We start from the raw sequence: 12,559 nt of genomic DNA, 5'->3' as shown, positions 1-12,559 counted from the left end.
TTTTTTAAGTTTTGTTTTTCTCCTTTATTTTTCTTTTTTTTCCGTTTTCATTCTATTTTCTTTTTTAGTTTTTTTTTTAGCTTTTTAGCTTTTTTAGTTTTTTATTAGTTTTTAGTTTTTTTTTCTTTTTAGTTTTTTTGTAGTTTTTACCTTTTTTTTAGTTTTTTTTAGTTTTTTTACTTATGTCCTGGTCATCATTTATACTCCCTGTGTCCCGGTCGTCATTTGTGTCCCGGTGCTTTGTTGATGGTGATTGCTAATCGAACATTCCTTGTGTCCCGGTCGTCATTTATATTCCCTTTGTGCCGGTGTCCCGGTCGTCATTTGTGTCCCGATGTCCCGGTCTGTAATTTCGTCAGTCGAAAACATGACGTCAGCCGACACAGAAACATGACGTCACCTGATCCACAGACAGACAGACAGACAACTTATTTTTATACTAGCTGTTGGGGTGGCGCTTCGCGCCACCCCAACACCTAGTTGGTGGGGGCGCTTCGCGCCCCCCCAAGCCCCCCCCGTGCGCGTAAGTCGTTACGCGCCATATTAGTTACGCGCCATTGTAGTTGTGTCCCTATGTCCCACCTGTGAATATAGATATATATATATATATATATATATATATATATATATATATATATATATATATATATATATATATATATATATATATATATATATATATATATATATATATATATATATATATATATATATATGTTTTTAACTACGTAAAACTTGCGAATATACAACATTCTTTGCTGTCCCATTGTCTGTGCATATAAAATAGATTGTCAGGTTTACCGACTCTTGAACATGCAACATATAATGGTCCATGGGAAAACAATCCGTATTCAGATCTATACCTCATGATTCTAATGATTGCCCTTGAGCTTTGTTGATGGTGATTGCTAACCGACCATTCCCTGTCCCGGTGTCCCGGTCGTCATTTATATCCCCCTGTGCCCCCCGGCGTCCCCGTTGTAGTTGTGTCCCTGTGTCCCGGTCGTCATTTATATTCCCTGTGTCCCGGTCGTCATTTGTATCCCGGTGTCCCGGTCTGTATATACATTCGTTTATTAGTTTTGTTTTTCTCCTTTATTTTTTTCCTTTTTTTTCTTTTGTAGTTTATTTAGATTTTTAGATTTTTTAGTTTTTTTATTAGTTTTTAGTTTTTTTGTAGTTTTTACCTTCTTTTTAGTTTTGTTAGTTTTTTTTTTACTTATGTCCTGGTCGTCATTTATACTCCCTGTGTCCCGGTGCTTTGTTGATTGCTAATCGAACATTCCTTTTGTCCTGGTCGCTTTCTCTTTGAGTGTCGTCATTTATTTTTTTCTTTTTTAGTTCGTTTAGTTTTTACCTTTTTTAGTTTTTTTTAGTTTTTTAGATGAAAATTTTTTTTAGTTTTTTCCTTTTTTTCTTTTTAGTTTTTTATTGGTTTTTACCTTTATTTTAGCTTATTTTTCAGTTTTTTCCTTTTTTTTTAGTTTTTTTTTATTTTTTATTTTTTTTTAGTTTTTTACCTTTTTTTAGTTTTTTTAGTTTTTTTAGTTTTTTAGCTTTTTTACTTTTTTTATTAGTTTTTAGTTTTTTTGTAGTTTTTGCCTTTTTTTAGTTTTTTCAGTTTTTTTTTAGTTTTTTATTGGTTTTTACCTTTATTTTAGCTTATTTTTCAGTTTTTTCCTTTTTTTTAGTTTTTTTTAGTTTTTAGTTTTTTTAGTTTTTTACCTTTTTTTTAGTTTTTTTAGTTTTTTTAGTTTTTTAGCTTTTTTATTTTTTTTATTAGTTTTTAGTTTTTTTTGTAGTTTTTGCCTTTTTTTAGTTTTTTTAGTTTTTTAGCTTTTTTATTAGTTTTTAGTTTTTTTTGTAGTTTTTTACCTTTTTTTAGTTTTTTTAGTTTTTTTAGTTTTTTAGCTTTTTTATTTTTTTTATTAGTTTTTAGTTTTTTTGTAGTTTTTGCCTTTTTTTAGTTTTTTCAGTTTTTTTTTTAGTTTTTAGTTTTTTACCTTTTTTAGCCTAACCAGGATTTGAACCTGGGACCTTCATTCTCCGTTCTGACACCCTCTCTCACCGAGTGACTACTCCAGCATGTTCATTTTGGTGTTTTAAATGGTATATTATTAACCAAATTAATGTGTTTTACAATATACTAAGCATCGTCATAACAAAAATGACGACAACTAATTTCATGACGTCAGTCGACACAGAAACATGACGTCACCTGATCCACAGATCCACTATATATATAGATATACTAGCTGTTGGGGTGGCGCTTCGCGCCACCCCAACACCTAGTTGGTGGGGGCGCTTCGCGCCCCCCCCCAAGCCCCCCCGCGCGCGTAAGTCGTTACGCGCCATAATAGTTACGCGCCATTGTAGTTGTGTCCCTATGTCCCACCTGTGAATATAGATATATATATATATATGGTTTTAACTACGTAAAACTTGCGAATATACAACATTCTTTGCTGTCCCATTGTCTTTGCATATAAATAGATTGTCAGGTTTACCGACTCTTGAACATGCAACATATAATGGTCCATGGGAAAACAATCTGTATTCAGATCTATACCTCATGATTCTAATGATTGCCCTTGAGCTTTGTTGATGGTGATTGCTAATCGACCATTCCCTGTCCCGGTGTCCCGGTCGTCATTTACATCCCCCTGTTTCCTCCGGTGTCCCCGTTGTAGTTGTGTCCCTGTGTCCCGGTCGTCATTTATATTCCCTGTGTCCCGGTCGTCATTTGTATCCCGGTGTCCCGGTCTGTATATACATTCGTTTTTTAGTTTTGTTTTTCTCCTTTATTTTTTTCCTTTTTTTTCTTTTTTAGCTTATTTAGATTTTTAGATTTTTTAGTTTTTTTATTAGTTTTTAGTTTTTTTTTCTTTTTAGTTTTTTTGTCCCGGTCGTCATTTATATCCCCCTGTTTCCCCCGGTGTCCCCGTTGTAGTTGTGTCCCTGTGTCCCGGTCGTCATTTATATTCCCTGTGTCCCGGTCGTCATTTGTATCCCGGTGTACCGGTCTGTATATACATTCGTTTTTTAGTTTTGTTTTTCTCCTTTATTTTTTTCCTTTTTTTTTCTTTTTTAGTTTATTTAGATTTTTAGATTTTTTAGTTTTTTTATTAGTTTTTATTTTTTTTTTCTTTTAGTTTTTTTGTAGTTTTTACCTTCTTTTTAGTTTTGTTAATTTTTTTTTTACTTATGTCCTGGTCGTCATTTATACTCCCTATGTCCCGGTGCTTTGTTGATTGCTAATCGAACATTCCTTTTGTCCTGGTCGCTTTCTCTTTGAGTGTCGTCATTTATTTTTTTCTTTTTTAGTTCTTTTAGTTTTTACCTTTTTTAGTTTTTTTTAGTTTTTTAGATGAAAATTTTTTTTAGTTTTTTCCTTTTTTTCTTTTTAGTTTTTATTGGTTTTTACCTTTATGTTAGCTTATTTTTCAGTTTTTTCCTTTTTTTTAGTTTTTTTTTATTTTTTATTTTTTTTAGTTTTTTACCTTTTTTTAGTTTTTTTAGTTTTTTTAGTTTTTTTAGTTTTTTAGCTTTTTTACTTTTTTTATTAGTTTTTAGTTTTTTTGTAGTTTTTGCCTTTTTTTAGTTTTTTCAGTTTTTTTTTTAGTTTTTTATTGGTTTTTACCTTTATTTTAGCTTATTTTTCAGTTTTTTCCTTTTTTTTAGTTTTTTTTAGTTTTTAGTTTTTTTAGTTTTTTTAGTTTTTTACCTTTTTTTAGTTTTTTTAGTTTTTTTAGTTTTTTAGCTTTTTTATTTTTTTTATTAGTTTTTAGTTTTTTTTTGTAGTTTTTGCCTTTTTTTTAGTTTTTTTAGTTTTTTAGCTTTTTTATTAGTTTTTAGTTTTTTTTGTAGTTTTTGCCTTTTTTAGTTTGACAACTTATTTTTATATATATAGATAGTTTTTTTTTTTTTTTTTTACTTATGTCCTGGTCGTCATTTATACTCCCTGTGTCCCGGTGCTTTGTTGATTGCTAATCGAACATTCCTTTTGTCCTGGTCGCTTTCTCTTTGAGTGTCGTCATTTATTAGTTTTTTTCTTTTTTTCTTTTTAGTTTTTTATTGGTTTTTACCTTTATTTTAGCTTATTTTTCAGTTTTTTCCTTTTTTTTAGTTTTTTTTTATTTTTTATTTTTTTTAGTTTTTTACCTTTTTTTAGTTTTTTTAGTTTTTTTAGTTTTTTAGCTTTTTTACTTTTTTTATTAGTTTTTAGTTTTTTTTTTGTAGTTTTTGCCTTTTTTTAGTTTTTTCAGTTTTTTTTTTAGTTTTTTATTGGTTTTTACCTTTATAGTTTTTTTAGTTTTTTAGCTTTTTTATTTTTTTTATTAGTTTTTAGTTTTTTTTGTAGTTTTTGCCTTTTTTTAGTTTTTTCAGTTTTGACGTCACCTGATCCAGTTTTTCAGGTGACGTCACCTGACACATCCATCCATCCATCCACAGACAACTTATTTTTATATATATAGAAGATAGATTTAAGAAGTCAGGGTTGCAGCGGTAGCTAGCAACCTAGTAAGAAACCATCATAATAAAAGCGACCATATCCCATAACTTCTAAAAATAGAGCCAGATTAAAAGAAAAAGTACACGATTATAACCGCCTTATCCGGAAACCCTGTAAAGAAATCTTACAGTCGTTTGGTTTGAGCAGTTGGTTTGAGCTGTAAAATATCTTTGCTTGAAAATAAGAAAAGTGACTGCAACCAGGATATTCTACGTCAAACGCAGGTTGTTTTTTTTTCACTTCCCGTTCTTTCTCCCCAGATAGCTGGGCGCATCGAAGTTTTTTAATGGCTCATTTTAAAGGAAATTGCCACATTTGGTGTCTTTTGCAGTTAAAAAATTAAATAATACAAAAAACTACATTTTTATATGCTAGATCAATGGTTCTCAAACTGTGATATGCCTACCCCTTGGGGGTATGCTAGAATTTTTAGGGGTTACGCAGCCGACCCACAGACAAATAAGCAACCGTTTAACTCTAAGACTGTTAAAGTTGTCTATATTGTCCCTGTCTGACTCTCAAGCCGTCTCAGTGAGGACGCGGTGTGCTGCGCGACAATAACGCATAGTCTCCAGAGTAGCTGTGTTGGCTGGCCAGTGTTTCTTGTCACTCTGTACTGCAGTAGAATTGCCCGCCATTGCAAGTTCGCTCAAAGCATTGTGTTATTTTGGTGGCGTGTTGTGTTATTCTGCGGGCACTCAATCCTGTTCAAACAGAACGTCAGTGTTTTGGTTCAGGCACATAAGTGAATTTTACAATAAAATTAACAAGGTATTCTAAAAGAGAAGACCTCATGAACAGCTGTTACAAAGCTCTGGGCCATTAATTGCACAAAATGAAAGTAGTCCTGAACGTCTCGCTACTATTGAGCAGCCCAAGGGAAAAAAACGAAATCCCTGCGAATGAATCTAAAAGTAAAAAAAAAGAAAATATGACGAGTCGTATTTAAAATTAGGTTTTACTTGGACTGGAAACTCAAACGAGCTTAATACACAATCCGTTGTATGTTCGGAAATTTTGCTAAACAGACCTATGAAAACTTCAAGGTGCATTAGTTACATGGCGTACGACACAAAAGAACAACTTGTCGGAGCAATTTGAGGTAGTGCTTGCTTTGGTATACAACTGGGTAGAAACTACAGATATCGCTGGCACTGCCCAAATGATTTTTGTACGTGGCATTCTTCAAGATTTGAAGACGTTATATTTTTTAAGACACTTAAAACATAGTTTCAAGTTGTTAATTTTTTTTTCCTGGAAATCAGCTTGAGTGAGAAAAGTGCTTGTCAGCGTGTATTGATGTCGCCAAGGCTATGTGCGGTGACTTGGTTTTGATTCGATGACTTTGGGAAAATTGAGCGTGGGAGGGGGCTTAGTTGCCCTCCATTTTTTAGTAACTTAAGAAAGGTATTGAAACTTTTAATTTCCCTCCTGATTCCTCACGCGTTTTTCTATGACCACTTGGTCTACACAATCACTCCCAGGGGAAAAATAAAATAAACACATTCGTGATCCCTTTTCTGGCAGAAAAAAAGCTCCACAGTTTTACAGATATGAGCTTGTACGAAAATAAATCAAATTTTCTTAGGTTTTTGTTGCTATTGAGCCGGGTCACATACTTACAGTTCGTTACCACGAACTATTTGACTTCTTTGGAAGTAAAAGCTTTTTGTTCTTTAGATTTTGTGTGTTTGGTTTTAAATAAAAACGTCTGTAAAACATCTCTTTGTTTTTACTTAAATATGATGCGTAAATGAGTTTAAAAGGTCAAAGTATCGAGATTTGTCTGATATTTTAGCTATAATTTACTTAGTACCGGTAACTGAGAAGGGGTATCTAAAATGCTTTGTGGGTAGAAAGGGTAAAGAGTCTAAATAAGTTTGAAAACCATTGTACTAGTTGAAGAATGTTGTCGTGACTTTAGGTTACAACCATATATGACGTAAAATGGACATGCTATATTATTATGAAGTCTGTATATTGTGACGTTATGCCACGATAGAAATAGATACTTTATTTTAGTGTTAGTATGAACTTGTAATTTGACATGGTTAAAGATGACTGAGCTAAGCGAAAGAAATACTTAGAGAAGTATCAGAGCCGAACAACCGAAATATCTTCTTCAAGAATGACCACTACTGAAAAAAAATAGAGATACTTTTTTAAAATACAAGAAAAACAAATTGAAGAGAGATAAAAAGGCTGCTGAAAGGTAAAGGGCTCGAGCACACATAAACTACAAAGTAAATAGAGATAGTATTCTAGAATATAAGTAATGTAAGTTTCAAGAGATGCAAATACACATTGACAATCTTCACGGTTGCAGCGAAAGGTCACATATGTAAACAGTTTGGATTCGAGGATCTCTTCGGTCTCTAACTGCACTTCTGTGACCGTATCACGAAGTCTCACTTGCAGCCAAAAATAAAAGACATTATTTTAGCTAAAGTAATGTAATCAAAAACTCTTCTAAACCAAATATGAAAAAAGTATATACTTTAAAACCGTCAATGATATTTGCAGAAGTTTTATAATAGTTAGCTTATTCTTACCAGGCCAGACAATTTCGGTTCCGCGGTAGAAAAAGAGCTCTTGATTAGAACTTAACTTGATTAATTAGTTCTTTATAAATTGGGCTATTCAGTAATATTTGATGCTGGTCGGAATATTCATTATGCAGGTCATAAGTATTTTTTTTTGCAGTGTGGCACAAAGACAGCCAAATATCAAGATATGTGCTCCAGATGTCGAGACGACCTAAGAATAATATGCTCTATTTGTAAGATGCAGGGACATCAGCCTGTCCGATGTCCAGATCTTTGGAGGCGTTATCATTTATCAGTATGTTTTCTCCGTTTTCGCTTTTATTTATAACGATAGCAAAAAATGATATTTTAAAAAGAAGGGTCGGGGTCTGAGGGGAAAAAGTCTCGTGTTTAGATCACGGTCAAGCCTTGTGGAGGGAGGAGGATAAGTTTTTCAAAACACCTGAAAAGGTAACTAATCCAGCGGTTGTTAGAATTAAATCAAATTGGTTAAAATCAATTCAGTTCTGACAAAGAAAATAAAGCACATACCTGAGTAGCAAATAGCAATCGTCATCGGGTTTCACCCGATGACGATTGCGGATTGCTGTGTGCATAAAATGAAAATATTCCCAAAATGCGGTGTTTCTTAATTTTAGACTGTGATTAAATAATACAAACTAAAACCCAAATGATTCATATTCACATTTAGAGTTTCTTTAAATCAAACAGTTCGTGGTAACGAACTAAGTAACTCGGCTGAATAGGAACAAAAACTCTAAAAAAACAAAAACAGATTCATCAAGCTTAGTGCTACTCATCAAAAGTTACGAGCCTGAGACAATTTGCCTTATTTTGGACAAAAGGGGAAACAAACCCCTAAAATTCATAGAATCTTGATGAAAATCATATCGTCAAATTCGGCGTATCAAAGAATCCAATTATAGTGGTTTCAAGGTCCAATCTGCTATAATGTGGAATTTTGTATTTTTTGCTTAAAGAAAGACCACGGATGCGTATTTATTTGTTGTTGTTTTTTTCTTCAGTGTGATTGTATCGAACCATTAGTCCTAGAATATCGCGAGAGGGCTCATTCGACAAAAGTTCTAGTGCTCTTTCTAATTTACCAAAAAATTGAAGAGCAACTAGGTCCCTTCTCACGCCAATTTATCCCAAAGTTACCAATCAAAGTTTTGAGATCGGCATTTTGTTCAGCATAGTCGAAAAATCTAATTACCATGTCTTTGGGGATAACTTGATTCCCACTATCTTCGGGCGAAGGGCTGCAAGTTATGAACTTTGCCCATTGCTTACATATAGTTTTGGTTATTGGGAAGGATACAGATGTTTTCAGTTTTTTTTCTGGTGGATTGGGTTGGAGGGTGGGGGTTTTGTGGGAGGATCTTTTCATGGAGGAAGAGGATTTTCCATGAAGGGGGCACCGGATTTCCCTGCATTATTCAAAAAACGATCGGACATAAAATTAAAAAACAATTTTTTTTTTAACTGAAAATAAGGAGCAACATTAAAACCTAAAGCAAACAGAAATGATTACATATATGAAAGGGTTTGCCCCCTCGTCAATACTTAGCTCTTTATGCTAAAGTTTTTTGGTACTTTCAAAATAGCTATTTAGTCTAATTAAATAGCCTTTGTGATTCAGGGGTCATTCTTAAAGCATTGGAACAAAATTTGAGCTTTAGCGTAAAGAGCGAGGCCCTCTTTATTGTTTTATTTTATTTATTGTTTCAATTATGCTAGTCTTCAAAGGCGGTATTTTAGGCTTAAACCAAAAACGTAATTACAGACATATTTTAACTTTTTGCGTCTAAGTTTTTGATATTTTCTAAATGCTGACTAAGATTTTTAATAGTAGGATAATTATTTTTAAATGTCTTAAGTTCTGCATGTAGAACCAGCGATTATTTTTAGATCATGTCATGTAATTCTATCCAAACCAAAGACTCCTAGCTGATTCTGGGAAATGCCCCACTAAGGTATTTCTAAAATACTGTTATTCCTATCGGTATATTTAAATTCTTTCATTCAGATTTTTATACGTATTCCCCGGAAGGAAGATTAAAAGGCCAAGCATATTTGACACTACTGAAGACTATTGCGTGAATACCACTTACTTATTTACAATACTTTATACAATTTGTGACATTCGCATCAAAAATGTTTTTTTTTTTTAAGCTCAAGTTCAAAAGTAGTCAGTCGGAAAGTGCATTGCCTGCCAGTGACCCAAAAAAAGTTGCCTTGCCTTATCGGTTCTGCGCCAAACATTGGGAATCACGTTTCTAGATTAAGGATTTCAAATACAAAGCCGTTGTTGATATTCTCTTGATACTTGGCTTACTCGTCACTTCGTCATATTTGTATCATGTGTATGGATAAAAGTCTATGGCATTTTATCGTCACGTCATTTACCTCAAATCAGTAACAACATAGAAAAAAGACCCAGAGAATAACTAGGTCTTATTTTAATATGCTAATCATATTGTAATTCTCTTATAATAATCTGACACTGAAATCTAAACATATGTCTTGAAGATATGTGTATTTCCTGAGCAATTCTTTTAAGCTACAAAGCCTCTACTACTACTATTTCTGCTACCACTAACAACTCACTGCATTACGAAGCTGCCTGAGGCAACCACAGCTGCGCACGCACCTTCTCCATCCCAATCTATTCAAAGCGTCCCTCTTAACAACCTCCCAGGAAGTTCTTATTTCTTTTAAATCTTTCTTTATGACATCCTCCTACCCCAGACGAGGACGACCTGCTTTCCGCTTAGCCCCAGACGGTAGGTCAAAAAGGACAGTCTTAAACAATGTGTCATTCTTCATCCGCAGAAGGAGCGCTATTCATCTCAACCTTTCTTTGATTATAGCCCTTAGAAAGTGGGATTCAATGACTTTGAAGTTGAAGTTGAAGGAATTATGCTCTCCTCTGTTTGACACTTAAGAGCGTTCTTTGTAAATTCTGGAACTCCAATGACTGATTTCAAAGTCTAACATCTTGGTGTATTTCTTTTAAGTACTTTGTAACAAGTTAAAGTATCTGCACTTTGTCTTCTGATGTGGTGAGACCACCCAGAATTTGATGTACACTTGGCTTAACGCTTCTTATACGAAAGAATTCCACTATTTCCTTCCTTTCACTCGAATATCTATGACACTCGAGAAGTAAATGCTCAATAGCTTCTTCAACGTCACAAAATTCACATCTTTCTGATTCAAACCTTGCTTTATAACTTCGAACCCCAGCATGACCGGATCTGAGTCTAAATACGAACTCGATTGCCATCTGTTCAAAAATTGATATATTACAACTTCTCTCTTGCGCCGCTCCTTTGTAGTTACAAACAAATTTCCTGATAAGTTCAGGTTATCCTGGAAGCATTGATCGCGGATTGTTCTAATCATTAGCTCTATTTGAGTTGCAATTCTTGGAGTAGGAACATCCAACTCATTCTGACCTTCCAGTGCGGCGGTTTTGGCTTCTCTATCTACTCTCTCATTCCATTTAATTCCCATATGGGCCGGAACCCATTGAAACGAAATCTTCCTTCTTTTTAACAGTCCTAACTATTTTTGGTAACAAGCCACTATTTCTCTTGATGGATCTCTAGACCTTCCAAAATTTTTTAATGCTTCCAAGACACTCAATGAGTCAGAACATATCAGAATGTCCTCATGGTCTTCCATACTTTCTACAAACTCCAATGCTTTCAAAATTGCATATGCTTCAGCAACAAACCCTAATACCTCAGGATATAATTTATATTTTCCAACAACTCTCATTTTTGGAATCCAAAATGCAGCACCAACGGCTTTAGGACTCTCCAACTTCGAACCGTCAGTATATATTTCAGTGTAATTTTTATACTTGCCGTTTAGCATTATTCAGTAGGAAATAAAAGATTGCGTTTTGCTCGATTATTTCCCAAGGAGCAATATCTGGTACTTAATATACGGTTAAAAATTCTGAAGTCTTTAAAATTACCTCTTTGTATGCTGAAATTTCTGAAGCCTTTTCCCAAAAATTAAGTTGATTTCTAGCCTTCTTTGTATTCTTGCTGCATGTTCTTCCTGTCTTTATGATCCGTGATTGCACTGGATGATATATACCAGCTAGCAGTATTCTTCTAATGTATCTCAAAAATGCTATGTTTCTTCTTGATTCAAGGTCTTCTAAGCCACTTTCCGATAGTAAAAAGGGAAGTGCAGTTGTACTTCTACCTCCGTAAGCAGTTCTGATAGCCGAATTTTGCAAGACATTCAGCTTACTCAAAAGTGATGGACTACCAGATCCATATATCACAACGGCGTATTCTAATTTAGCACGAATGTATTTTACATAAAATATTTTTACATAAAAAATAAGGATAATAAAAAGGATTTTTACATAAAAATCCAATAATAGATGAGGGTGTAAGAAGGATTTGTTTCTCATGAGTTACCTAGAAAATAAAATTGATATATTTTGTATTCAAGAGACTTGGTTGAAGCCCCATATAAAATCAGGATTTCATGGGTACAATGTGATCAGACAAGATAGAATCCATACCAGTAAAGGAGGAGTGTTGATTGGAATCATGATGGCGGTTAAGCTATTTCTACCAGGAGGAAAGGGATTGTATATTGTTAATATATATAACCCTTCAGGATCTAATGGAATAATCGGCCAAATAAGAGAGGAAGTATATAGAAAAATACCGAATTCAGATGATATCATCATTTTTGAGCATTTTAATGCCCATGAGAAAGAGTCAAACTTTAGCGTAAAGAGCGGGGCGTTGATGAGGAAGCAGCCTCTTACATATACGAAGTAATTTCTGTTCGTTTTAAGTTTTAATGTCGCTCCTTACTTTCAGTTAAAAAAACTTGTTTTTTTTTATTTAATCTTTAACTGGGACAAGCTCGTTTTGACCACTCCCTCTGAATTTATTAACTTACAAGTACAATATTTTACTATTATGCCGTGTAGCTGTATCTTCCAGATCCTCGGCAATTTTATCCATAGCCTCCACTTCATGCATCCTTAACTCATAGTTTGATGCTTTCTCCACTTTTTTTACATTCCTTTTGCTTTCGTTTGATATACCACTCATATAAATCTTGTATAAAACCCATCTCCTCTCTATTAAAAATAATGGTTTTCACTAGTATTTCTAGCTGCAGGCTTAACTTTCTTCCCTAAGACAGTTTGAATTAGTTCGAAGTTTTCTTTTCGCTGTTTATCGTTTGGTTTATTTATAATACTTAATACTTTGTGTTTTTTACATTTGTACGGGTAATAAAGTTCATTGATTCAGCAACTTCACAAATTGTTTTTCTAAAATTATTCGAACCATCTTTTATATTGTCAAATTTCATGTTTAGCATTCAAATATTCCTGAAAGTTTCTCTCAAATTTTCACCTTGGAGTATAACGACATCATCGCTTCCCGAGTTGTAGCTACCCTTCCCCGCTCACGAGTCATGCAAGGTCAAGCTTGCTGAAAGACATAAGCCG

At 33.6% G+C, this 12,559-nt stretch overlaps 1 protein-coding gene across 3 annotated transcripts in view; it reads left to right on the top strand.

The window, feature by feature from the left end:
• Positions 1–12,559, top strand: part of LOC136042059 (uncharacterized) — an 87,959-nt gene that overhangs the window by 71,609 nt on the left and 3,791 nt on the right. For all 3 annotated transcript variants that reach the window (XM_065726926.1, XM_065726925.1, XM_065726924.1), the window contains one exon: positions 7,217–7,354. In XM_065726926.1, coding sequence (XP_065582998.1) covers positions 7,217–7,354 — 138 coding nt within the window. The remainder of the gene's footprint in view (positions 1–7,216; positions 7,355–12,559) is intronic.

The sequence above is a fragment of the Artemia franciscana genome, unplaced genomic scaffold (assembly GCF_032884065.1).
Source record: "Artemia franciscana unplaced genomic scaffold, ASM3288406v1 PGA_scaffold_58, whole genome shotgun sequence".
NCBI classification, from domain to species: domain Eukaryota; kingdom Metazoa; phylum Arthropoda; class Branchiopoda; order Anostraca; family Artemiidae; genus Artemia; species Artemia franciscana.
This window is presented reverse-complemented; position numbering and strand designations above follow the sequence as displayed.